Raw genomic sequence first — 27,693 nt, forward strand, 5'->3', positions numbered from 1 at the left:
TGAGACCCAGTTAGCTATCCTACACGTGGGAAAGGATACCAATGAGGAAAAAGAACACAGAACAGAAAGGGGAAAGGTAAGGACAGAGCGAACAGAGGCGTGCCCTGAGTAAGGACTCCACAGACGATAACGTTCAGGGAGTATCCTAAGTCGTATAGTCCTTTGTGCTACAGTATTTACAGTCTTTTGAACAATCCTTTGTACTGTACAAATATTGGGCAGTATTTTGTACAAGTCTGTCGTTTTATCTCTTTTTTGCCTTATGCGACACAACTGAGAAGGCCAGTGGCCCAAGATATTCTCCTCAGAGAACGGCAGACGAGTTAAGCTTCCTTAGAGTTGAGGAGAGCTTCCTTCTCTCCGCAGACAAAAACGGGGGCAAGATAATGAAAAAAGAGTGGTACCTCAGCATAAATTCTTAGTCAATCACCTAACAGCGATGCGGTGACCAGCCGTGGTGGCTCAGTGGCTAGGGCGTTGTACTGCTGACCTCAAGGACGCGGGTTCGATACCGGCCGTGATGGCTGCTTTTCTGATGGAGGCAAAAAGTGAAAACGCCCGCCTATCGAGATTTCGGGGCACGTTGAAAATCCCCAGGCTGTCGAAATTAATCCGGAGTCCTCCACTACGGGGCGCCGCGCAGCCCAGGTGTATCTTCGGCGTGTTAAACCCCGCAATGTGAAAAGCGATTCGGTATTTTCTGACCTGTTGTTGCCGTGGAACAGCTAGCAATCGGATACGTCAGCCCAGTGAATCCTGTTTGCTAGTTATTTGGAAGCTTACGGGAGAGGGAAAGAGAAAGAGAGAGAAACTTTTATTGCTCAAGGGGCTAATTCGGGGGAGGGGTGGCGACCAAGGGAGGAAGGTCCCCGCTGAATTTGGCAGCCCAAACGACGACGGCTACTTGCACCGCCGAATCCGAGCTGCCCAACGCCCTCGCCCAGTGATCACCTTCTCGATCTGGGGGGAATGGGTTGGGGGGCATTGCCGGAGGAGGAGATCCATGGTTCGGACCACCCCACAAGCGGGGCAGTGGGGTGAGGAGTGTACAGAGCGGGGTGAATGGGGTGCAGGCGGGAGAGGCAACGAAGGGTGTACGTCTGCACTAAGTGTCATAGGTGTTCTTCAGCGTGAGAGAGCGCCGGGTGTGCAGGGGGCATTAGACGGCGGGAGGGGCGGTAATGACACAATCTCATGAAAGGAAAGGAGCCGATCTGGAGCTAACAGGGCTCCACAGAAGGGACCAAGGCTCTTCTCGAAAAGCCCGCGCTAAAATTACTTAACTTTTACGACGCCCTTGACGAGCGCTTATAATCCTGCTGTCAAGGGGTTACGAGTCAATACAAACTCCGTAATCTCCGATTCCAAGACGGCCATTCGAAATTTCTCCCCTGGCACTCAAAATCCTTCCTCAAAATCCCCCTGACTTTCCCACCTAGCCGATGTGGAGCACAGCCCACACGGGTGTGGGAGGGAACGAGGCAGCACACAGCCGCGCGAGAGCTTACCTTCCGAGCGTGTCTGGCTGATAAAGATACATACTTCAAACAGGGCTAGGTAAACGCAAACGCGTATGTTTGGCTGCCTGCCACATGAGCAAGGCAAGGACGAGGAGGTGGAGGAAATAAAAAAAAACTGTAGTTGATTCCTCTGAAATAGGAATCAGTAAAACAAGAAGGTGAAATGTGCAGTGAAATTTGCAGATGAGCATCATTTGCGCTACGGCGGCTGCCTTGTTGGTGTTCTTTGCGAGCGACGTCCCGCTGGCGGGTCGCTTCGGCAAAGGCACACTGGCGTCATTTTCGTGACGGATTGACGTCAGTGAAATCTTGGGTATCAAGGCATAAAACACTTTCGTGTTAAAATATAAAATCCGAAAACAACAATCCCCAACCAACAACCCCAAGAATAAAGGTTGCTTCCTCTCATGAACACCCTGTGTGAAGGAGCGCACCCTTTACAGGCCGCTTGCTTCATTGTACTCGCGTCACTTCCGTGACAGATATGACGTCCGCGAAATTCGTGTATCCGGGAATAAGACACTTTCGTGTTAAAAATCGTTCGCTGCAAATGTCTGCGGAAGACGAGTATTCTGCCGACCCTGCCACGTAAATGCCTCTCTCTTCTGCCCCGCCCGCATCTTACGCTCTTCTCCCACGATAAACACGGTGGAAGTCGGCTCAACTCAGTTCACCTTTCCCGTATTCCACTGCTCGCACGCCATCAATCGGGACCTTTTGTTACTGTTGGACTTGGAATTTCACCACGAGGTCTAGGCTCGTTTCTGTATTTCTGTGTCAAAATACTGTTTCACAGCGTATTAACACGGAAGTGTTTTTTTCCGGGATTTACGAAGATTTCACGTACGTCATATCCGAAACGGAAGTGACGCCAGTACAACGAAGCAAGCAGCCTGTAAAGGATGCACCCCTGCACACAGGGTCTTCTTGCGGGGAAGCAACCTATAGTACTAAAGAGTGCGTTATATTGAGGGCTGTTGGATTTCGGATTTTATATTTTAACACGAAAGTGTTTTATGCCGGGGCGCACCACGATTTCACTGATGTCATATCCGTCACGGAAATGACGCCAGTACACCTTTGCCGAAGCGACCCGCCAGCAGGACATCGCTCGCCAAGCACACCCACAAGACAGCCGCCGTCCCGCAAATCATGCTCAGCTGCAGATTTCGCTGCACATTTCACCTTCGTGTTTTACCGATTCATGTGACGGAGAAATCAACCAGTTTTCTTTGTTTAAATTTTCTGTCGCAAATTTCGAGCGCACATCTATTCACGATTCAAAGAGCACTGCCTAGTACCAGTTTCATTTTGTTACTGTGACTCATACGCCTCACGTTTTTTTTTCTTGCTCAACAATGTTGTCAAGTATGAGGCATGTTTTAGATTTATTGGTTTTGAAATGTTCTGCCTGTATAAACTTGCGCTTTTAGAATTCTGTTATCTTTTAACCGGGTTCCTGAATCACAGCACGCGCACACATGCACGCAGACCAAAATTTTTGGATTTTAGCAGTCCAAGAAAGACTATCGTCCTTAATAACCGCTTATAGAGCGCGTAGAAATATTACTGAAAGGTTCACTCTCTGCCCAATTATTTACCCGTCACCCCCGAATTACGTAACTCAGGGGAGGAGGAGCAGAAAGAAAGAGAGGGAACAGAATAGGGGGAGAGGCCGTGTCAATGCGGTATTAGAACACGGTGACCTCAGTGTCATCGCCACAACCACTGCGTACCTCATTCTCAATGAAAGATCCCACCGGCTTGTCAGCTTCCTCAAAGCGTGATGGCTTAGGCGCTGCAGATGGTGCCGTTGCCGCACGATACACGCTGGCTCCCAGAGGCGGCACATTGGCTTGGAAAACTAAAGACCATGCGGCGTCACCTGGGCTCTCCGGGATGCCGTGCCGGTGCGAAGCCAGAGGCACGACCTGCGATGACAACAGCCTGCGATGACAACTGCAATGACATGCGGCCTCCTATATTCGTTTGAATTAAAAATGGCCGCGGCTAAGCTCAGCTAACCTCGAATATGCAAAGAAAAAGCTTGGCTTAGTCTGGTTGAGTTTTGGTTTCGCTTGGTTAAACCTTTGATTTAGCTGTATTGCCGACCGCGCCTCAAAGCCACTCGGGCTGCGTTCCAATTCGCGGACAGCTTCGTAGACAACCTACGAAGCAGTCTAACTAGACGTCTAAAGGAATAAAATTGGAACGGCGCCACGGTCGCAAGCGCAACACCAGCGCAGACGACAGCGTCATAGCAGACATGTTGAGTTGCGCAAGCCGCAGGTTTCGTAACTATTATTACCGTTGTTATTACAAATGTTACGTAATTAAAAAATTAAACAAAGTCATCTTCATCATTAGTACTTATACTAAATATTTAAATAAAGGAACAAATGCTCTTGTTTTAACATTAATACGCAAAAAGGTGGCGCTGGCGTCACTTATTAGTTTAGACGGGAAGGTAGCCTGCATCGTTGCTGACTTCGATGTTGTCTCCTTGAAGCAGTCTTCGTTGACTGCTTCGTTCGAATTGGAACGGGGCTTAACATGGCGTACTGTCCGCGAAGACGGCAACGAAGCTGTCTAAACGGTAAATTGGAACGCACCCTCGGTTCGGTGCAACGCTCACAGAAGGAGGCCGAGCGAACGCGGCGTCCGCCGGGGCTAACGCGGCGTTAATTCATGGCGAATGCACCGTTCCTCTTCAGCGGGCGCGAGACGAGTCACGTTGCCCGAAGCGACCCAGCGCAGCATATGAGGTGAGGTGACTGTGAGAGGGAAAAAGGTTCCCAGCCTGCACCACATATGTATCGCAGGGAGGGAAAGGGACGGGGAGGGAGTAGAAATATGGGTTGAAGTAGTGGTACAAAGGTGGTTGGGGCAGGAAAAGGAAGGGGTGATGGGGAAGAGAAGATAGATCAGCGACCACCGCCCGGGAACGGGAAAACTATCAGCGGGCTTTTGTTTTTATCATGAAAGGAAAATTTTCTTGTTGGAAACGAAAAATCAGAAAACTCTACAAGTATTAAAAGAAAAATAACGAACACTAAACCTTAAGAACACTGCGTTCTAAAAATTGATTTTCACTGTCGACTTGGATCCTTGGTAGACGTCTTGTCTTGTTTTTTCTTGTTCTTGAACTTTACTTGATTCTTGATTCTTTGATCTTGGTTTGTTGATCTTGTACTTCATGATTTGTTCGTGACCTGACTTGACCGGGTACATAGATCTGTTACGCCTGATGGTTTGTGATTATGTATTGTTGGTGTTCTGCTTGGTTTCCTTGTGTTATGGTGTACGAAGGGAATGACTGGAGATGTGGGCGGAGGAAGCCTCACCAACATGGCGTTTCTGCTCCATCCCCGTATCATATCCCATCTTTTATATTGTCGTGATTGATCGCGTTGGTGTTCTGTTATGTTTGGTCTATTCTTATGCTTGTAGAGTGAATTCGTTAATTTTTAAAACCATCTCTTCTAAAATTATTCTTGTTTCCTCTTTCTTAAATATTTCCGGTTTTCTGCTCTCTAAGTGCTCTCTAGTTTTTTAACGAGTCTTATGGGAGACTGCGGGGTGGGGTGGGGGGGGGGGGGGCGGAGGGAGGGGGGTTGGCTGCGTCGGCCGCAGTGGCGGTGGCGACCACTGTCGGCGGCCGCAGGCGCCAACAGCGGGCCCTGCGAATCACGCGATGCGCTTCGAGGGGTGTGTCGCCGGGGGTGTGTCTCCGGTCGAAAGGTCATTTGCGCAGCCTCCACAAAATCGCTGGACGAATGTAGCAAAGCTTTGATTTAGTAAGCCGATCAAGTTCACACATGGCTAGAGTCGCTTGTCCCCTACGTCAAACGTTGTTGTCACGCTAAGCTAGACCAGACGGACATGGATATTGTGAGGCAAGTTAAAACAACATAAAATAATAAGCGCCTCAGCCTGCGCCACTAGGTATAGCAGACCAGACGGACAGGCAATTGTACTCGAGGCTTCGTCCACCTACCGCGTCTGTTCCTGTCGTCGAACATCTAGGACGGGGTAACGAACTAATCTCACAGCGAACGTTAAATTACTGAGCTGTCCTGCCTCCGCTCGTGACCGGTGAAAACTGATGTATCTCCAATGAACAGTCGGCTCTTGATAATTGTGTGCTTCCCGAGTTGCATAAGGCGTACCTGTGACACCACTTCGGCTCCTCCGGGCCCCTTGACCTTGTAAAGGGGCTCAAGGTCACCACCCAGGGGTAGCCGCACGTACGGTGAGACGGGAACACTGGCGGGGTTGTACACCAGGACGGTGAACTGCGAGGTCCAAACAAATTCCCGCCTGTACTGACTTTCCTGTTTATTCTTGTCAATAAGCGAGACACGAAAAGTAAAGATCATCCCTAGGGGTGAGTTTTCCGAAAACAAGAATCAAATCGAATTAAATATCGCACAAACAATAGATGGAGTGTTGGGTAGACCGCTGGAAAACATCATGTCAGCCGCAAAGCCATATTGAAGAGTCTTGTTTTGCTTTCATTTCTACTGCTGTTTTGAGTTGAGACAAAATTTGACGACAACGACGACTGTTATTCCACCGCCTGGGCTTGGTAGTCGGCCACAAAGCTTGAATGTGAAACTGCAAGGTCGGGCGTCATGCCCGGTGGTTATAATACCAGGTGACATGCGTTTGCAGCCAGCTGAACGGTGTTATCAGAACCCCTTTTTTTTAGTTGTATTAGGCAGCAGACCTAGGTAACGCGCAACGAGAGAATCAGACGGCCCAGCGTTTAGTCCGGCGGCCGCCGGCGGGCCGTCGCAATTCATTAGCTCAGTTGAAACTAAGCCACACCGCGTTTGAGCCAGGAAGAATGCGCCTTTAGTTTGTTAGTTTGTAGACTGCATCTGGCTGTAAGACCAGGTGGCCCCACACAGACGCACATGCGGCGCTTCGCTGACTGGTACGCCAGTAGAAAAATGTAAGGTCAAATGAAGGCGGGAGAACAGCCAGTGAGGTTAATATAGGTATACTTCGGAATTAAATCAAACGAACCTTTTTCGTACAGCGCAAAACCAAGGTGCAAAAGCACATTTAGCGCGGGGTGAATTAGCCCAGCGGTGAGTAGCACGACCACAGATTTGCGAACGCTTTTCTGTCTATAGAATGCAGTCGCTAGAAATGAAATTCCTGTTGGATTTTGAGGGAAGCTTACTGCAACAGCATTATTCAATAAATAGTCATCTAAGCTGCTTGAAATGCCAAACTAAAAAAAATGTAAACAAGCTATAGAATTTATAATTTGTATTTCCGTTCTCGAGAGCGCTGGCGCGTGACCGATACCTATGTCTTTGTGCGGCAAATAGTTGCACGGTTCTTTTTTCGAGTCTCAACCCACCTGTTTTTCGCGATTTTTTGCAAGTTAACCTCGCCGATGCTTTGCCTAGTCTTGTTGTCTCATCATCATTTCCGACCAGACCTTGTTTGGGGCGGTTTATGTATGAAGTGTACACTTCAATACGGGTTTTTGTGGGTTCGTTTTGGGGCGCAGCCATCTGGAAGCCGTTACCAGGGATTCGCGACGTCGGCGTCCGCGCAACCGAATTACCAAACTAAGCAGAGTAGGCAGAAAGAAAATGGAAGGGGGTGTCGGCGAAGGGTGAAAAGGAGGGCGACACGCGCTGCTATGGCTATATCTTGGCTCTCCCTCACTCTTGTTTCATGTGTCGCCGCCAAAGAGCGCCCTCTCCACCCTCTCCCTCCCCAGACGCTGTTCCGTTGGACGCTGATCCAAACCACGTGACATTGACGCGGGAGGTTCGAACACGATTTGCAACATGTTCCAACTTCACCCTGCGCGGCTAATCGGAACGTGGTATTTGCACGGGAGGTTCAAACATGATTTTCAACAACACGCTGGCCCGCGGCAGCGGCGCGTTGCGAGATATCAGCAGAGTAGGCGTGCCGCCGTGCGTTCGCTGACCACGCGATGACTTCCTGGGAAGTAGCAGATATGCGCCGTGACCGAGAAAACTGCAGCTCGCGCTGCGCGCAGGAGTTAAAACCTGGCGTCTGCTCTGCAGGCTTTTATCTTTCGGCGCGAGTGTTTCTCGAACCGTCGATTTACATCCAGAACAAAGAAGATTATTGGAGAGTTTTAGCTGACCGTTTTTGACGCTCCGCTATGCTCCCGACGTCTCGCTCTGCACAACCGGAGCGTCAGCAGCAGAAAGGCTTTTAGCTAAGCGATAACCGTATCTCGATCGACGGGGAATGATTCGTGTGACTGGTCGTTTCGCGTGCGCCTGTAAACCAAACCTTCATTCTAAAGGAAACATCAGAATTTGTATTTGGTCGCGCAAACAAAGAAAAATACCGTGTTTCTTGGCCTCATTTAACCTTTTTTTGTATTATGTAGTCGCTGACATGGTATAATTTTTCTAAATAACCCTAAACAAGCCGATAAACTTTGGAATAGCCAAGCCAAGGCTGTCTTTCTCGGCGCTACATAGAAGCAGCCCCGCTCTTCCATCGACGTTTTTAACCTTCCGTTCTAAAGATCTCTGAGGTGTGTGGCACCATTGCCTATTCGGAAGCGCTTGCGCGGCTTCGTCGGTCGTGTTTTAACTGAAGAAACGAAGTTCGCCGTAGCGTGCTCGAATCGCGGGGGCAGCCATGTTGAAATTCCGCACGGTAGCGTAAGCTGCCGCGACGGTCCGCTAAGAGGCCCCGGTTAGCGGAGCGGGGCCGTGCTCCGGTATCGCCGGTAGCGCGTTAGCGTGCCACGCATGCGCAATGGCGCTCCCGCTTGCTATGGGAGCGGAGCGGACCGTCACAAACGGTCAGCTAAAACTCCCTATTCTTGGCTGTTCACGTTAGTTCGGAATGCTCTCCCTGTCAGAAGAGATAACACATGCGGCATAGAAAGAAATAATGGAACACGCGCTTCCCTTGGCACACAGATAACACAGACCGGTGAAGCCGGGCGGTAAAAGCAAAACATAAATAAACAAACCCAATGCATGGTTCGCGGCGTTGTTATTTCCTACATTGACCTATTGTGTAATATCTATGTGATAAAAAAAAAAGGCTCGTGGCCGAGTGGTCTGGGGCTCTACGTGAACTGTTTTGCAATTCGAAAGTTCGAATGAACGATAGCGCCTGTCTTGTAAACTTGATTTTCTTGTTTTTGGATCATGCTTTCTATACTGAATTGCTAATTTTTGCGCTCTAACGTTCATATTGCTCCACGAACGAGTTTGCAGAACGCTCACAGACTGACACTGACGCGCTGGCGAGTTCTCGTTGGCGTAATGTTGCCATAAGCGCAGAATGCTTGCGCGCACAGTGCCGAATCAGTCGACTCTTGGCCTGGTGTGATCACGCCTCTTGCAATACAGGCACCAGCCAGGCAACCTCCAAAGGTAGGGGCAAAGGGCATCGCATTTGCGCGTCTTTGGTAACGCGCAGGGCGTTCGTCCACTGCGTACTCCTCGGCTAGTGATCGTTACGATTACAATCCGTGCTGACAGGGTTATGTGACGCAGTTTACAGTCGACAACATGGCAGAAGCGCGGTAGGCAGACTCCTGAGATATCGAGAATGACCAGCCAACTATAACGTCGGATGCCAAGCATGTTATTCCGCCGAACCGAAAGCGAAACTGGTTTAAATTGTAACCGTGGACACCGTCCAATCAACATCGCATCTCGTATGCGTGTCACTACTTTAGTTGTAGCGTTACTTTGGTTGTAGCGTGGTATTGTTTCTTCTTTCAGGCTTCATAAATTAAACACTGCTTTGTCGACCATACAAACGATGAAACGTGTGTTCGTTCTTGCCAGTCGATGCAATGCCAACAAAAACAAAGTTTGGAAAATTCACTTCAGCGTCCGTTTAAACCCTAGCATAGTCACGTAGCGCGGGAGGGCAAGGCTCCCAACCGCTGCAGTGGCTCAGTGGCTAAGGCGTTGCGCTGCTGATCACGAGGTCACGGTTTCGATTCCCGGCCGCGGCGGCCGCTTTTCTGATGGAGGCGAAAAGGAAAAACGCCCGAGTGTACGAGATTTCGGCGCACGTTAAAGATCCCCAGGTGGTCAGAATTAATCCGGAGACCTCCACTACGGCGCGTCTCATCGCCTGCGTTGCGTCGGCGCGTTAAACACTACGATCAATCAATCAAGGCTCCCAACTTGCGCAGCTGCACCACCTCCCCGCATCGGATCACGTGGCGTGACGTCACACCTGCCACACTTGCGCTCCGGCGACTTACGGTCATCGCGACTAAACGGATGACCTTACGAGACATGGCGTAAAAGGACTTCTCCTCTAATGTTCTTGCTGATAGCATAAGCAATGTCCTATTCCATTTTCGGGGGCCTGATATCCTTGACACTGAACATCAACATATGATTACTCCAGTGTGTCACAATGCGTACTTTTCGTTGTCGCTGAGTGGGCGGGCAGTCGCTCTGGTTGAGGAGATGGCAGAAATGGAAACCTTCCGCAACTTCTTTAACAGCAGGAACGGTTGGATCCAGCAGTGACACCAGGCTTGCAGCGATGTCTCGCTGCGAAACAAGACACGTTTAATATACGAGGGTCGTATTTTTTTCTTAGTTTTTGTTTTCCGAGTTTCCCTAGTTCCCCTAGCTTTTCGTCCCTAGTTTCTAGTTTGTGTTATACCCGGACGTTGTGATTTGGAAGAAATTCGCACATTTTCGCCCTGAGGCCTTGTTAAGCGTACTTCGCAGTGTGACAGACAAACTTCACTTGTGCCGTAGCATTAATGATAACACTCTCAATAGCCATGCTAGATGGCTCCAGCCGCAGTTATATAACAATGTACAGCTTAGCAACCAAACCACTGAACATAAGCGGCCTAGCGGGTTGTCATGCAAAAGGGGGTAAATCTATGTGTTGCGCTTTTAAAGGACTATGATGAAGACAATGGCATAAGGAACGAATGCGGACCAGCATCTCAGACCGAATGTCTTTAAGCATCACTGTGTGGCCTGCCTAGTAACAAAACTGGTTCGCATAAAATCTGTACCAGATAAATGGATTGCTGACTACGATCACTCTACCTCGCAAGCCTTTATTCCCTCGTAGAGTATGTTGGCGTAATCCTTGGCGACGTGCTGCGTGCAAGTGCCCCTGTCGGAAAGTTTGCTTGTTTATACGCGCATAATTTTAGAGGATGGTGGCGCAGTCAAAAATCGGCACCTACGTGATGGCGTCATGGTGTTGCAACGTTGCCACAGCTTCGCCTGCGCAAGTTATAATAAGGCAGTGAAGACAAATTACCGCTTTGTTTAGTTCGGAAGAACTATCATTTGTTAACTAACCAATCTCCACTGGAGCCACGAATGACGCCTTTTTTGTTAGAAAAAAATCTTAGAGGTATTAATAAACTTTCAAACTTCCCGCCACAGTGACATAACATGGGCAGGAGTTACATTTTATGGGCGAGCACGGCGAACCTGTTTGCCATTGTTTTGAATTGCACGCTCGCATTCAAGTGATACGATGAAGGGGAAATAGAGACGCCATTACGATCGCCCAATCCTGTTTCTTGGCATTGGCTTAATTAAGTCGGTGGCCGCCAATCACACAAACAACGTTCTGTGACGTCATAAAAAAACGCCGGAAAGTGGCTAGGGAGTATCCACTGCTTCACAAGTTTTCTTTAATATCTCAATTATTTCATTGAAGTTTGCGATAAAATTGATATATCTGTTATCGGGACGAAGCAGTCTTTTTAATGAATCAAACTTACATTTTGGTCTTCAAGACCCCTTTAAGCATTGTTTATGCAGACCTTTCTGTGTCGTGTTTGTAGCATCCAGGAGGACAATACACACGTCTTGCGCGCATGGTTACACTTACGGATACCGTTACTTACGAGGTTTGCAACATTCGTAATAGGTTACACAAGTTGACAACTCGCACAAGGCGTCGTCGCTGCCCTTACCGAGCTTCCTGACATTGTCGATACTGGTGTTCTGTGCACCGAGGACATTCAGTTGTTTGCTGGCCTGTTCGACAGAAACAATGTTAGTAACCGTATAGTTTAAGATAAAAAATACTGTTCAGAATTGTGGTTAGATGTAGCAGGGACTCAACAACAGCGACCGCTGTTAAACCAAACTTCGGCAAAACCAAACTTAAGCCAAACTTTTAGGTTCGGCAAAGCCGAACCTAAAAACCAAGTGCAAAAATGGATTCTCGGAGACGAAATAATTCTGTGTTATTACAGCCAGTAGGTGACACGAAGAATGCAGCCAATATTGCCCTAACTGCTTCTTTGCATAAAACTGATTTTGTAATAAACGTTCCTTCTATTTCCGACATTCTGGGTTTTTTCTGTGCAGTACCATGACAATAATACTGTCCGACGGGAAACTACACATTTTAGCTCCAGTTCTTACTCGCCCACAAATGGTTTAATGGCAGTTTACAAAGAATCTGAAATTTATTTGACATACTTTGCATGCATGCGTGCAACTATAGAGGAAAAAGGAGTAAATTTGAAAGTATAACATAACTAAAAAGGTGGATTCTATGTATGTGCTAAATGATTGGTACCAAGCTTCTATATGCTCTTATGTGAGCATATGTGTGGGCTTGTATTTTATGCTCTATTTGATAATCATGACTCAAGTTGTCACACAAGCATCTTTGGCTACATCAGTGAACAAGATTATGTTGTGTTGATATCACAATGTGAGTAAGACTATGTTCTCATAGCTGTAGTATGCTTTGGAAACGACGTATCAAGTGCATTTCATGCGGCTCATTCAACAAAATGTCCTTTCACTGAAGCGTAAATTTATGTCCACATTTTATCATGGATCTTTGATGCTCGTTTCTTAATGGGCACAAAGCTTATCTCAATATCCAATTTAATTATGACCGTTGATCCACCTTAAGCGTTGTGATGCTGGTTTCTTAATGGGCTTGAAGCTTATATCAATATCTAATTTAATTATGCCTGTTGATCCCCCTTAAGCGTTGCCAATATTCGCGAAGAATTTTGAGTGACAGCGTGGGTTGTGATTATCGAACTTGACGTCTATTGCATTTAACTGTGCGTGTATATATATTAGGAGAACGTTTTTAATCTTTCCGGCACCTAATTTTAAGGAATCGTATTGGATTGGAAAAACGTTATTGTTGGAAAAACTTTATTGAAGGAATCGTAAAAGTAACTTGTGACAAAGGAACCCTCGCGGGATACATATGTAAAGGTTACTAAGCAAGAGGTTACGTTTGGTACCTTATAAGTTATAGGTTACAAAAGTTCGAAAGTGTGAACTTCTAGAAAGGGTTACCAAGCTATAGCTTAGAGTGTACATACTTGATTGATTGTAGGGTTTAACGCGCCGACGCAACGCAGGCGATGAGGCGCGCCGTAGTGGAGGGCTCCGGATTAATTTTGACCATCTTTAACGTGCGCCGAAATCTCGTACACACGGGCGTTTTCGCTTTTCGCCTCCATCATAAAAGCGGCCGCCGCGGCCGGGAATCGAACCCGCGACCTCGTGCTCAGCAGCGCAACGCCTTAGCCACTGAGCCACCGCGGCGGGTCAGTGTACATACTTGCTACTGTCTTCTCAGAAGGTGCTTTCGTGATCAGCTAAAGTTCCATTTGTGGACGCGTGGTGATGAAAAGCATGCTCCCAGTGGCACATACGGGTGCGTACTTGCCTGAAGAAAGCCGTTGGCATATCGGACCATCATCTTGAGGTTTGGTCTAGTTGTGTAGAATCCCGCCCACGTAGAGTTTACCGTGTTTGTGTACGGCAGCAGGTCCCCAGAAAAGTGGGGCCATGTCCGAGACGCACCGTGGAGAGCCTGACGAAATTCGATGGCACGTGAGTTTCGAAGCGATAGTGAAGTGAATCTGTAGCGGAAAATCCCCGCCCTCCTCCTGGGCTGATCTGAGCAGCAGAAATAAGCTTTTGGAAAGAAATTAAGATAGTCGCAAAGGGACTTTGTTAAAGAACAATAGGCAAATAAATAAATAAATAAATAAATAAATAAATAAATAAATAAATAAATAAATAAATAAATAAATAAATAAATAAATAAATAAATAAATAAATAAATAAATAAACATACGAATAAATAAATAAATAATGCTTTGAAAACCTCTCAAAAGACAGTCCACAGGCTCATCTACGGCAGCGAGACAGTGAGACAGCACGGAAAGGAACGAAGCACATAGCGCCAACATAACATACCTCGACGTAGCAGGCGGGCGTGGAATACATCACGTGAACGGGCACCTGGCGAGGCTCGGTGGAATCCCTGTCGTTAACCAGTTCAATGACAGCGTCTTGCTTCTCAAACCGAAACTGTGCTCTCGTGTACGCGAGGTCGTCCCCGGCCATGACATGCACCGTGTCGTTTGAGTACACCTTCGCCTGCGTCGAGTGGAGAACACATCCGAAGTGGGCGCAAATTACACCATGCTGCGTGAACTAAAGTTAGAGCCGGTGCAGAAGTCTCTGTTTGACTTACTGGCAGTATTGCAACTACTGGAAATCCTTTACTACTACTGGATTCCAGATATGTGTTAAACGATCATAAGTCGTGTATAATATATATATATATATATATATATATATATATATATATATATATATATATATATATATATATATATATATATATATATATAACATTAGAATCACCACGAAAAACATACATAACATTTATTACGACGTTTCGGCTGGGGTCCAGCCTTTTTCAAGTGAAGTACACGGGTCGAATACAGGGTATATAAAGGCTCGTAGGGGGCGTTGCGAGCACGTGGACCCATTATTTCAAAAAGGTACAAAAGAAAGTACAGCAAGAAACAAGGGGAAAGTAAACAAACGTAGTGCAGGGTTGGGCACGCAGGTAATCCATCTCAATATACAATGCCGCGAAAAGCAACAGCGAGGAACACAGGAAGTGTGTTTCCTTCAGCCACCGCCCATCCACGCACAGCAATATTAAGAAAAAACAACCTGCCACAAAAGGCGGAAGCGCGAAATGGACTGTTATATATATATATATATATATATATATATATATATATATATATATATATATATATATATATATATATATATATATATATAGAGAGAGAGAGAGAGAGAGAGAGAGAGATAGAAAGAGAAAGAGAGAGAAACAGAAATAAGGGTTGGCAGTTAAGAATGCCTCAGAAAGCAAAGGGGAGAATGCGGTACGTCATTGAAGCAGATGACGAATTTTGAAAGAAAGTGGGGAAAAAATGCCCTCCGGGTGGGATCCGAACCCATGACCTCCAGAATACGCGCCTGGTACGATCGCACCGGACGGGCACCAGAAGGCCTGAACCACGGCTTGCGGCCGTGCCTGAATTAATGCTTACCTGTGCGCGTGCATAATGCAGAAGGAATCCTGCGGCTTCGTCTTCCCCTGGAATCTGCTTCTGCGTGAGGAAGCAGGACGAGAAAATAATGTAAAAATGTCTTGCTCGTGGTTTCATTACAGCATAAAATGGAGTCCTGCCAACAATTTTATGAAGTTATGAAAAGTTTTTAGAGCATGACGCTTATCTATCCACTAAACGCTGGCTGTGATCACGCATCCTCTCTTTCTCCTCTGCCGTACCTCCATTTTCGGCGGCCCTACTTTCCGCACTCCTGTTGTCGCCACGCCCGATTCCTGCTGCTCTTATGGTTTCGCTTGGCGGTAATAATGTCGACTTACCATAAGCACGGCTGAGCAGCATGGACGTGCGGGCGCGTAGGGCCCACCGGAAACCCCTAAATGAGCCTAATGACGCCAACGCGTTAAAAATAGCCGATGACCTGTAGACCATACGGCCCCCTGTGCTGATTGATGCTTCCTAGGGTACTGTTCTTTCCGTTTGTGTTGGATTCGCCCCGCTTGTGCAAACCTTGCACCCGGTATCAAAACGAATATTTGGTTGCTCACAAGGGTTTGCCTCCTTCTTCTCTCCCGCATAACGCGCTGTTGCCTTCATTTGTATCATAAGCCAGGGGCAGCTTCAAATCGGGTTGCACGCTTACCAGGTGAAACCCGCAGCCCAAGGTGTCAAAACATAGAGGGCTTGCTGTGCCGTACTTCTCCTCGGGCACCCAGGCTAGGAGGTGTTCCCCGTCACCACCTGCAGGCCCCGTGTGGTCGTCGTACATATTTTGAAGATTAATGAAATACTTTCAGTCTAGATTAAATTTCATAAAATGCGACAGAGTTTCTTGCAGAAGTTTTGCTCGAACAGCATGACGCTGAGGGAAGCGCCGGATCTTCCGAAAAATTTGCCGTTTAGTGCTTTCGACTTCAAAAAAACTGTGGTTGATTCCTCTGTCATAGGCATCGGTTAAACACGAAAGTGAAATGTGCAGCGAAATCTGCAGCTGAGGTTGATTTTCGGGGCGGCGGCTGTCTTGTGGGTGTGCTTGGTGAGCGACGTCCTGCTGGCAAGTCGCCTGGGCAAAGGTGTCCTGGCGTCATTTCCGTGACGAATATGACGTCAGTGAAATCTTGGTGTATCCGTCATAAACGCTTTCGTGTTAAAATATAAAACCCGAGAATGAACAAGCCTAAGTGTAATGTACTCTTCAGTACTAAAGATTGCTTCCCCGCGAGAGGACCCTGTGTGCAGACGTGCCCCCTTTACACGCCGCTTGCTTCGTTGAACTGGCATCATTTCCGTGACGGATATGAAGTCGTTGAAATATTTGTATATCCGGGAATAAAACACTTTCGTGTTAAAATAACGGTGCTTATGGACATTTGGGCTGGTGGAGCAGTTTTTATATGAGTATCATAGACATCAGGGATAAGTGCGCTTTTAAAGGTGCTCTGCAGTGTGCTCTTATCAGGCAAATGGAATTAGGTGACGTGGCAAGAAACGACGTAAGGCAGGTGACAACGTGCAATTGTGTACGCACTTCACGTCTGGTGATCTTGAAACGACAGAAAAAGGGAAAAAAAAGGAAAAGACAATACTAATGAAAATGGGTGGTTTACGTAAAGGTCACAGAAACAGCTCCCATGGTTCAGCGGGGAATGACGGGCAACCCGCCCGCTTCTGTAACCATGAGGTGAAATAGGGTCCCGTGTCTGTACCTCTTCGTTTCCATCGAATAGGGCAACCAGTAAAAGTCAACAACTTTCCGATCCTATACTCGTACCCTGTCTAGATCGAGAAATGGTGGCAGGCAAACCCTGGATGACATATGTAATCCCTCCCGAAGGTCAGTCTGTTACGTTAACTAACCGCGGCATTAACACAAACGAAAGATATGGCGCAAAATGGAAGGGTAGGAGGCTGTGTGTAGAGCTGTTGTGCACAGCTGTTGTGTAGAGCTGCTGTGTAGAGCACAGCCGTGCATCAAACCAGGTGTCGTCTTTAACAGGCAATAAAAATGTGGTCAGAAACGATTGTTCTTTGAAAAGCTTTGTACGTTTTTTACTTCCTTTTATCGAGATGCAGCTTGCGTGGCCTCGACAATGACCTGTTTCAAGTAAAAGACTCGTACGGTTTCGAGAGTAACTGCTAGTTCAAAATTACCCCCCCCCCCCCACCTCTACTCGCCAATAGTTTTTGTGCCGAATTAATGCATTTTGAACTCTACAAAACAAGATTCAGGAGTTCAGAGAATAATAGTGGGTGTTCCCTCTTTAATGCTAGATGTTATAAAACGGGGAGCTCACATATGGCACGGAGTTATAACTTACCCTGTTGGCGGTTGTCGACCTCCCAGATAAACTCCATCGTTCGATTCTTTTGCCAGGCAGCCTTTCGGTCATACGATATCCTGCCCAGCATAACGCTGCTGAAGCCCATCTGAGAAGGAACACCGGTGTCATCATCAGTGGCTGCCTGTGTCCCTTACAGTCATGCACCCAGTAAGAGTTCATTACTCCAGTTGTAATAGCTGGCTATTTGCTGAAAACTTCAGTCTTACTGAGTAGAAAAACTTAACAACTTCGTTAGCTTCGACTCAGTGAACGTGAAACTAAAGTTAACTGATGTTTTTTTCGTAATTGTGGGCCACCCGTCAGAGTGCTGCGAGTTACCTATATCACCTGTATCGCCATGCTGCGAGCGAGTCCTGAAGTAGGTCGATCCTGTGTCGCGTATTCGCTTTTTTTTTCTAGTCATAGTTCATTAGGCAGGGGTAGAATTGGGAAACACAGCGTTGGTGCCCCCAAGAAGTTAGGGGTACCAAAGAGCAATGCGTTCACGCGCGGTTAATTTTAGGATAAGGTCTACCCAACAGCTCGCAACCGGCTCGCATTGCTCGGGTGTTGGGAACTTCAGTCTTAGCATCCCAGCGGATATTTGATTGCCGGTGTCTCTACATTTGCGAATGACAATCTCTGACACAAGTTTTCACCACACTATCATCCCCTTTCTCGCAAGTGGAACTTTGATTGATTATGGGGATAAATGCGCCCAAACCACACACATTATTAGGCGCGCCGCAGTGGAGGGCTCCGGATTAATTTTGACCACCTGGGGATCTTTTACGTGCGCTTAAATCTCGAACATACGGACGTTTTTGCTTTTCGCCTCCATCAGAAAAGCGGCCGCCGCGGCCGGGGAGGGAACACGTGTGGAACATTTTTGTGGTGATTGCCCTTTTAGCGATCGATGATCAAGATACCGCCATGACCAATTTTGATTCTTACGCGCAGGTAGCGCCATCCTGCGGCCGCTCGCCGCACTGCACACCTTGGTGCCGGGTTGAGCATCCGCTAGTGGTCAGCGTAGAAAAATGTTCGCTTAGCATCGCTGCAGACATCTGATCGCCGCTTTTACAATCAGCGCTGATCACAACCTATAGCACAATTTTACGTCACACTAACGTCGACTTTTTGGCATGTGCGACTTCTTTTTCCCGTTAAGATTGGTTTGAAAGGGTGGTGACAAGCTGTTGCTGCCGCGCTCTGCGCCAATTCGAGTCACTTCATGGGCCGCGCTGGCAGGCATTGTCGGCGTGTGTGCGGACCGTTTCCGAGTAGAGGAAACGTTGCATGATTCGGATTGTAAGGTCGAACGCGCCGACGCAGCGGAGGCGATGAGGCGCGCCGTAGTGGAGGGCTCTGGATTAATTTTGACCACCTGGGGATCTTTAACGTACGCGGAAATCTGAAGCACACGGTAATTTTTGCTTTTCGCCTCCATCAGAAAAGCGGCCGCCGCGGCCGAGAATTGATCCCGCGTCCTCGCTCTCAGCAGCACAACTCCTTATCCGCTGAGCCACCACGGCGGGTAAAAGAAGAAACCTTAAAAGGAATATAATAATACAACGTTTTTTACTACTCACAGCTACATTTCGCTGTAAAGAGCTCACACTTTAGACAAGCGGCATACGAAGGCTACGCATAATAAGACAATTCTCTGAATTTATGCACATTTTTGTGCGAAATACACGCGAGATCTACAAATTAGGCTCAGCGAAAATTTATCGGAAAAACGAGCCGCATCTTTTGCTGCAGCCATGGTCGCCCCGAGTCTGGCTGAGTGCGAGAGCGACGAAAGGAACGCAAGCTCCTCTTGGGGCCATCTTCTGGCGCTTCCTGTTTCGTCAAAATAGCCTATACGTGCTCTACGCAAACCTGAATCCCCAAGCACTGCCTGGGTTCTTCGCATCCGCAGTACGGCGCCCCAAGTCACCTGAGTAACCTAAAGCACAGTGGCCTTATATTCTAAAGCCCCTCATTTACTCTGCAATAGCGGCGTGCCATCTATCGACTGGCTCAGTAATTCGGCCAACCTGGAGTGCCATTCCAGAAGGCCCGAGATTGAGCGGAACTCGGGAGACCCGAGCTCTAGCGACGCCAATGTAACATGATTATAACCTTTTGAGGCGGATTTCAAGCGCTTTAAAATTGCGATTGATGCTATTTGCTGATTATTGAGGTGACGAACCCCTCCAGGGCAGCGCGCTCCGAGGAAGCGCGACTAGGGCGTGGTGCATTTTTCAGTGCGTTCTCTCGCTCCACTGTGTGGCCTTGGACGGTGGTAGATGTAACTTATATAAAGGTATACATGCTGAAAGCGGCAAAGTATCCCATAACTGAGTAACCCTTACGTGTATACGTATATAAGGGTCACGAAGATATAGTTTACATTTGTACCTTATAAATTATAGGTTACAAAAATTCGAAAATGTATACCTCTTTTAAGGGTTACCCAGCTTAGAGTGTACCACTGGCAGCTACTGGCGGCAAGCAAATTCAATTACTTTACTTCATCACGCTTTTATTTTATTAGTCTGTATTTCACTACAAAGCTCATTTATTTTTTATTTAAGGCGTTCATGTAAGCTTTTTGACTGAAATGTTTTCTCCTAAGAATCAGTTTCTGCCCATTTCCGGAAATGCAGCGCACTAAAAAATGGACGCGCTAGTGTAATCGCGCAGAAAGAAGCACGAATACAAACGAGAACCCGGCAACACAGGTGACAGGACACTGGAAAATGAAGAATCGTTGAAATAAAACAAATGCGTCCCATGCACTCCTAATGGATGGTTATAACCAGCGAACCTGTACCGAGCAGCCACGCACGCACCCCCGATGCCCCTGCCCGCCATTGTCGCTTGATCTTGCTTCACGCAGCAACTCGCTGTGTGCGCGATGTTATTTTAATGCGTAGCGTTCTTTGCCGAGTACCCCAACAGCTAGGACTGTGTAACGCTCTGCATTTCCACTTCCACAAAAAGCAGATATCGCGGATGATCCACCTGTAATTGCTGTAATGGCGTAAATGATGATAACTGGCCGCACGAAACTTTGAATTCCTTATAGATCTTTGCGGAACCGTCTTTTTCGAATTTTTCATATGACAAATACAAAAAAACCTAGTTTTTCACGTCCGTCAAAATTTAATTAAAACTTGCATCTCTAATGTATAATAAAAGACAGGTAATTGTAATACCAACTGCTGCATTTATATTAGGAGTATTATTTTGTAATGTAACCAAACTACTTTCCTATGGCACTGAGAGTGCAAAACATGTTTATAGTTCTGAGAGTTCAGCAAACAATATAAAATAAGTAAACAAATGGCCGCGTATCTGCTCCTTTCGTTGCAAATGTCGACGGAAGGCGATAGTCGACTGGCACCCCTGGCAAGTAAATGCCTCCATTCTTTTTCCCGCTCAACTTTCATGCTGTTCTTCTCCCGTCTCGTTACTCCCGAGATAACACGCTAAAGGTTTGCTCAAGTCAATTTAAATTTACCGCGTTCCACTGCTCCAAGTCGGGTGCCTCGATGCCAGTGCTGCCGTACGGCGGAGAGGTGCGTGAATCGAGGCACCCTACTGCAACGTTGGTAGAACCACGTTGTCCTACTCCACGAGCGTTCCAGGCGGAACGTGGAAAGTATGTAGTGGAACCTTTCGTTGCTGTTTCCGTTTGATTTCTTAAGTGCCGCCAGGAGCTATAGTAGCGGAAGCAACTGCAGGCGACGGTTTTCTGCAGTTGATGTAGTATTTCATTTCCCATCGCGAAAACCAAGCATCCGAGAATTTTTTATTAGAGGAGCACTGCAAATCTCACTAATGTATTGATTTTCTACCTTATATTAGCGTAATGTCTTGTTGTTCAACAATGTTGGCAAGTATGAACATTGACACCGGACTTAGACGCTTAGATTTGGCTGTGGGTATATAAGACTATAGAGCAGTTTCTTTTTCACATTGGCCGCTTGGTTCTCTCAAGCCATGTTATGTATCTGCTTCGATGGACAAATAAGCATCTTTACAGACAGACAGACAGACAGACAGACAGACAGACAGACAGACAGACAGACAGACAGACAGACAGACAGACAGACAGACAGACAGACAGACAGACAGACAGACAGACAGACCAAAATGTCTCTGTTTAAGTACCCACGAAAGAAAATAAATAAATAAGAGTGCTGGTATCACCCTGACTTTAACTCACCCTAGCAAAGAGCGCCGCCTGGGCGAGGGAGTGCCCGAAAGGATCGGCTTGCCACGCCGCGCTAGGCACACCGCACTGTGGGCCGAAGGTGTCGTTCAGGAAGCGAAGGCCCAGCGTCATCTGGTCGATGATGGCTGTGTAGTGCGTCACCGCCTCGTCGTTCTGTGTCCAACCACCGCCGACAAACTGGAGCTGGCCTGAGAAACAAACGTTGAGACACGTTGATTGCAATACTAAACGGGTTGTTCGCCGAGCAACCGCTGTGAAACTTCACGAGTCAGTACAACTGCTTTAGCAGCCGAATAAATAACGTTTATTATGTAGAACTGGTTGTTTGATTACCACGAGAGTAGTTGGCGAGGTGCGAGAATGAACGCGGAGATCTGGGACATTAAAGAGCGTGTACGTTCGGGCCGGGCAGAGCCGCTCCGAAGTTCCGCTACGGCGACTATACTCGAGACGGCTACGGGTAGCGAGTGTGTATTTCACGCCAGGTTGGCGCGTATAGCGAGAGAAGAGAATATGAGATGGCAGTGATCACCAGACAAGGTGAGATGAAGGTTCCCGCTTCAGCGACGCTTCGCCGGGCAGCCGCTCTTGCGCGATATTTGAAAAGGCGCTTGTCGCTACTTCGTTCGCGGCGGGTGTGAAGTCCGGGTTTCCAGTGTAGGCGGGAACAACGGCCTACACTGCCAACGGCCAAATGCATTTTTCGCCCGGTCGATGACAAATAATAAAAGTAAAAGCCAGCCTCCTTGGCCCCCCAAAAAACTTTCTCCGTGGTCGGCCATGGCTTGGTGACGTAAAAGCTACCGTTGTCAGCCTGAGAGTGCCTGTGACGCGATGTCTACGTCACGACAAAATGAAACGGAAGTGGGAGAGAGAAATACCAGCTTTCTTTGAGAATTTCTAGGGAAATAAGGCGTCGTTGCTTGTCGAACAAAAGCTGAGAGGGCTACGAAACGCATCATCTCTCAGTTAAAGTTAAAACAAAATTTCATGCAGCCTTTAGTGTCCCTTTGAAGTTCACGTCGGGACATTGTTTTTAGCCGCTCTAAAACTTGGAGGAGTCGTTGGTTCGCATGGGCCAGTCGATATGCCTCGGCTCCGAAAGAGACATGCGGTAAACGTCCCCTTTTACCTGAATATTTTACCGCTGGACGCACCTGATTGGACGAGATCTCGGACCGTCTCCCTGACGTCATCTGGCTGCTCGTGCCACCAGCGCGTGAAGAACACGTTCTCGGCGGACACGTAGCGCCGGCTCGGGTTTTCGCTCAGGGCCTTCGTCGTGGTTGTGTAGATGTCACGCACGACTGCGGAAAGGCGATGGTTTGACGACTGACAGCATTTTTATTTATCGATTGCTTGCTTAACTGATTGACACATCGATCGAGCAAATATTTGATTGACTACTTTATTGATTGATTGATTGATTGATCATGATTGGTCACTGATTTAAAATGTATTGATGGAATGGGTGACCGGCTGACAGGTTACTTAATATACTTAATAATCGAGTACTTGATTTATCGACTTTAGAGTTTATTCATTCGCTGACTGATTGGTGAATCGTGGGAATATTAATTCATTGATACATGACATGACTATTTATTACCTCTTTCCGGGTCTTCCGTATCGATTCCTAGTAGTCGCGCATGAATGTTTCGTGGCGTGCCCATAAGTGACCGACTGGTTGTTTATTTAATTTTTGAATGAATACTCAACATACATAAATTTAGGATTTTTTGCCGTATTGGAACTATGTGAACTTAGGAGTCGTTACTATTACAGTAAGATCACTCGTCTTTGTAATTTTTGCAAGGTAACGCGACTAGCTCTTCACTGGAACTCATCACGCATGTTCGTTTAGTAGCCATGGCGTTCTGCTCTCTCAAGCTCTCACTCAGAAAGAGGTTAATTATAAACAGAGCAGAATCTTAAAAGCCAGTTACAGTGGTCGTAGATAGTGTTCACAGTGTTTAACCACCCAGCGTCGTTGTGGCTGTGACTAAGAAGGTGCACGTTGATATGGTCAGGCTTCGGCTCCGGGCAGCCCTGCGCATTGAAACATAATAAAACACAAGCTCTAAAAAGATTATATAGATATGCCAGTTCTGCCTACGCCAGTTATCTCCTTACTTACGGAACGAAATTTCCCCGCTAGCTTCTTTATTTATTTTTTGCCAATCATAATTTATAACCACATTCTGAACCAATGTTAAAAAAAAACACGGCAACATTGACACCGTTGCATGCGTCAAACGTATTTGAAAACTTCTTTCAAATAAAACAAGCAATTTGAAATTGTTACGAGGAACCTAAGCTTTTTCGTGTGGTATGAATGTCCATAAACATCACTTCTCGTTAAGTTGCGAAAGCATTTGGGGTTGGTTATGTTGACGTCGTTGCCAACAAGGATGAAGCTGGAATTAGAGATTAACAATCACCCTTAGCGAACGTGAACTACAAAATGCGGAGGACATGGATTAAAAAAAAAAAAAGAGCTCACCTTTAATTCGCACGGGTTGGCTGCGCGCACAGCCGAATTTGTCCATAGGCCTGCTATCAGCGACAAAAGTGAATAAAGCAGGATCGGTCGCTGGAAGGAAGCCAACATTGGTGCGCGCGGACTGCAGTGCCGTTTCAAGTGGTGAAAGGCGACTCGGAGAATGTAGCTGCTTTGCTCGCATATCGCACACTCGGGAGCCGGATATTCTGCTCACATATGTATGTCAGGCTGTCGCTAGAATAAGAAAACGCGTCGACATTGTGCGCGTTCTCCAAAAGCGGAAGACACGTGTGCTTCGAGCAATCCGGTTTCCAACGCGGCGCGGTAAATCACCTAGCAGGTTGGACGCGAGCAGGAGCGACTGATCCTGGGCTCTTCCGGCTACCAAACCGGTTTTTGGAGCGGGAGACGCGTGTGCAGACGCGCCCTTTTTAGCTGGTGTGTTTCGCACTAAGGGTCTTCCACAAACCCGTCGCTCCACGTCGCAGAAGGTGCTCGGCGAAATCCTGAAACAGTTCGATGCTGAGCTGTGAATCCCGGGCAGCTGATCTTGAGCAAAAAAAACGGAAGCGAACAAACAACGCGGCGGTCAGGCTGCGTGTTATCCTTCCTTTACACCCTTGGTAGCTAGTGAACCTTCTTCTCTGAGTGCCAGATCAGACTACGCAATAGTTTGCCGTGGCGAAACCACCGTAATTAAACGTGGCTTAAAAAAGGGCTGCCCTTTCTTGGGTTGTGCTTCCGTCCTCACATCCAACGGCTGTAACGGCCTCCCCGAGAAGGTCATTGCGCACAAATCCGGCACAAATAAAAGCTGTTGTCGAAAAACTTTTTTTACTGATCACCCATGCCTTTAAGTTAATTATGTGATTACTTTGGTTCTATGTATTTTGATCGCTTTGAATTGTATGCTCTTCTAAACATAGTTCTCTTGAAACCATTTATATTCATGTTTCTTTTTGTTTCTTCGTTTTATTGTAACCTTTCGTGCTTAACCACTCCTCATTAAAACCATACCCTGGGTACACTGCCTCTGTCTAACACAATAGCCCGTAGAATGCCAATTTAGCTCTACACCAGGCGTCGTTCCAAGCCTTCCAATCGCTTATTTTCGCCCCTCTTCCCCTTCCCGAGCCGTGAGCGAACTTGGCGAAAACGTTAGCATGAACGCCCGGCAACTACTGGCCTGCAGGGCAAAGACCCCCAAGTCGTCACTTAGGCTCCTGGATTAAGAAAACGCACATTCATTATTTGGCTATATACCGTTTTCTAGCACAGCTTTCTACTTCTACCAGCCAACTGTTCCTTCGTGGCGTGATCCCAACGCGGCTGGGGAGAGGGAGGTGGTTTTCACTCCTGAAACACATTGTAGATGGTGCGGCGAATGGTTACCCAGCGTTCCCCGCGCGCTGCTCACACCGGTGGGCGCGTCGGCTGGACGACTTTGTCGTCTGCTTTAGCGACAGTTGTTTTGCGCCTGCTTCGGCGCAGCTTCGCGTCCATTGCGCGCTTCCTTGCACAGCTTGATTAACTTGATTCCTGGGTGACCTGGACCCGACGGAATTAAGTGGTTGCACGGCAAAGATACGTCAAGGGTTGGTTTGCAAGGTAGGAAAACAAAATTAGAGACAACAAAATGTAGAGACAACATACAGACGTATAGAGAAACGCTACCTTTTGCGCACTGCTTCCTATGATGGGACTCCGTTTCCTAAATTGGTGAATACCGACTCGGTTGTGTTTTAAGAGGCGTTACAAAAGGCTAAAGGAGCAACTAGTTCTGAAGAATAGCGATTATAAAAGTTCCCTAAGCGATCTCGCCATTCTCAAACATACGAAACTGACTAGCTTAAATCGGTATAAATGGGAATCACTAACCTCACATGCCCAATTGTTTCGGTGTCAGCGCTTGTGTCGCGCGGTGGTGTAGCCCCGAGCTAACGCATCAGGATGGCTAGGTTCCGCTCTCTCACCCTTCGAAAGACACTCCCCACCGTTTTCTTTCTCCCGACTCACGCCCGGGCTACAGCGGTGGCGTCAGCCGCTCGAGCCCAGCTGCGGGGGACGCTGCTGCGTTCGGGACACCGCCACCACGAATTCCAGGTAACGGCTGGCAGAATCACCGGTTTCACTCTTTGTAGAGCCACGTGTGGGAATTGAAGTGACGTCGCATAAGCAATATTTGTGGGTGTATGCTTTACTTTACAACCACCTTCACAGCGTGGATTGGAATTAATTTTTTACTGTATATAGTGAACCTACGGGACTACTACTCAGTGCCGCTTGGTTCTTCCCGACAGCCTATACACTGGAAATTACCTTTAGAAAATCCAGCAGGCATTTTCACCTTTCTGCCCCACATGTGACCCACGAGGAGACATCTGTATCGTTATATAGGTGTGTTTAAATCATATTGTGCACATGCAGAAACTCCTATTATCTTTCTGCAGGCCGCTTGGTGCGGAGCTTGAGTTGGGACTGTTTTGGGTCCTTGGGCGGGTCCCAGTGAGGCTGCGCGTGAAACCAAAGCTGTCTCGGTGGTTCTTCACTGGGCAGAGTTTTGTGAAAAAAATTTTTATGTGACTGAGAATTTCGCGTGCATCATCTGACATCTTTCTATTTTTATCGTTCCTTCCCTCCCCACCCCCCCTATCATCTGGCGTAATAAGCCAGCTCTACGACTCGGCTAAAATCGCCGTTATAGGGCGAAACCCTTTGGTAGCCGTCTCTGGGCTAAGCCGTGTTGTCGGCAGTAACCGAGCGAACGATGGCAAGACCGACGAGTGCAAGAAAAAGCAAACGATGAAAGAAAGTAAAGGAGGAGAGTGTCGCGACATTGAGAAGGGAGGGCGGTTCGCCGTGGCGGCGCGAGCCAGCGCTCTCCGAAAGTGTGCGGTGGGGAAGGGGAAGACGCAGTATTCTGTGTCCTCACGAGGCGCTAGAAGGCGCGGCCCTTGGTGAAAACGTAAGGCGGGTGTGCGCGTGACTATGATGTGCTTTCGCGTAATACGCATTTCGCGGTCCCTTTTTGAGACTCACTTCGCACCGCCGACGCAGAGGCTCATTATCTCTGCCGTCGAGAGAACCCACGAGTGAGTTCTGCCTCAGCGCACTGCTGCTGCGCCCAAATATCGCATTGGGGAGTGTCGTAATCGCTAGCCAAATTTTCTTTTCAATTCTCTCTCTCTCTCTCTTTCGCTCTTTTTAACGTGTAGTCTAACTCTCCAATGCGTGGAAAGAGATTGGTGTGGGAACGAATGGATGCGAAGGCGAACTCTTAGCCCTTATGCATGCGAAAAGGAGGAGTGAAAATTTATTGAAGCCTTGCTTCTCACATTTCAAAGTTGGTTTGCAAATGGGAGAAAAAGAAAATGCAGATCAAAAGATATGTGTTATCCGGGTGTAGACGCCAAGAATACAGACTCAGGCTAACGAAACAGGTTGGCGTCGTTGTTTTGTAGCCTGCGCACACCTCGAGAATGAACCCGCACCTCGCCCAAGCCTGTAACTTAGATAACGTTTATTAGCTGCACCGATGATGTCCCAAGACACGTGTAATAGTAATGCAAAGATATGCTATCAGCGAAGCTGCTTAGCAAATCAGAATTTTTTGTGTTCGCAGTTAAAAATACCAAGAAATTGCCGAGCGCGGGCCTCGCGGCGACCACCCAGCCGTTAAAAAAACCAAGAAAATGCCGAGGGCTCGTGTGTGCGTGCCTCTG

General features: G+C 47.5%; 1 protein-coding gene across 1 annotated transcript in view; it reads right to left on the reverse strand.

Annotated features, from left to right (window-relative positions):
• The window catches only part of LOC144160069 (lysosomal alpha-mannosidase-like), a 30,725-nt gene extending 6,646 nt beyond the window's left edge, over positions 1 to 24,079 (reverse strand). The window contains exons 1-14 of the mRNA XM_077691679.1: positions 23,972 to 24,079; positions 23,415 to 23,517; positions 22,626 to 22,775; positions 21,460 to 21,656; positions 17,238 to 17,346; positions 15,563 to 15,660; positions 14,899 to 14,958; positions 13,742 to 13,924; positions 13,206 to 13,352; positions 11,470 to 11,533; positions 10,726 to 10,765; positions 10,583 to 10,652; positions 9,935 to 10,066; positions 5,690 to 5,815 (exon numbers count right to left, since the gene is read on the reverse strand). Coding sequence (XP_077547805.1) covers positions 5,690 to 5,815; positions 9,935 to 10,066; positions 10,583 to 10,652; positions 10,726 to 10,765; positions 11,470 to 11,533; positions 13,206 to 13,352; positions 13,742 to 13,924; positions 14,899 to 14,958; positions 15,563 to 15,660; positions 17,238 to 17,346; positions 21,460 to 21,656; positions 22,626 to 22,775; positions 23,415 to 23,517; positions 23,972 to 24,079 — 1,587 coding nt within the window. The remainder of the gene's footprint in view (positions 1 to 5,689; positions 5,816 to 9,934; positions 10,067 to 10,582; positions 10,653 to 10,725; positions 10,766 to 11,469; positions 11,534 to 13,205; positions 13,353 to 13,741; positions 13,925 to 14,898; positions 14,959 to 15,562; positions 15,661 to 17,237; positions 17,347 to 21,459; positions 21,657 to 22,625; positions 22,776 to 23,414; positions 23,518 to 23,971) is intronic.
• Positions 24,080 to 27,693: the final 3,614 nt, after the last annotated feature.

The sequence above is a fragment of the Haemaphysalis longicornis genome, unplaced genomic scaffold (genome assembly GCF_048455015.1).
Source record: "Haemaphysalis longicornis isolate Haplotype H1 unplaced genomic scaffold, Haemaphysalis longicornis Haplotype H1 scaffold_10, whole genome shotgun sequence".
In the NCBI taxonomy this organism is placed as follows: domain Eukaryota; kingdom Metazoa; phylum Arthropoda; class Arachnida; order Ixodida; family Ixodidae; genus Haemaphysalis; species Haemaphysalis longicornis.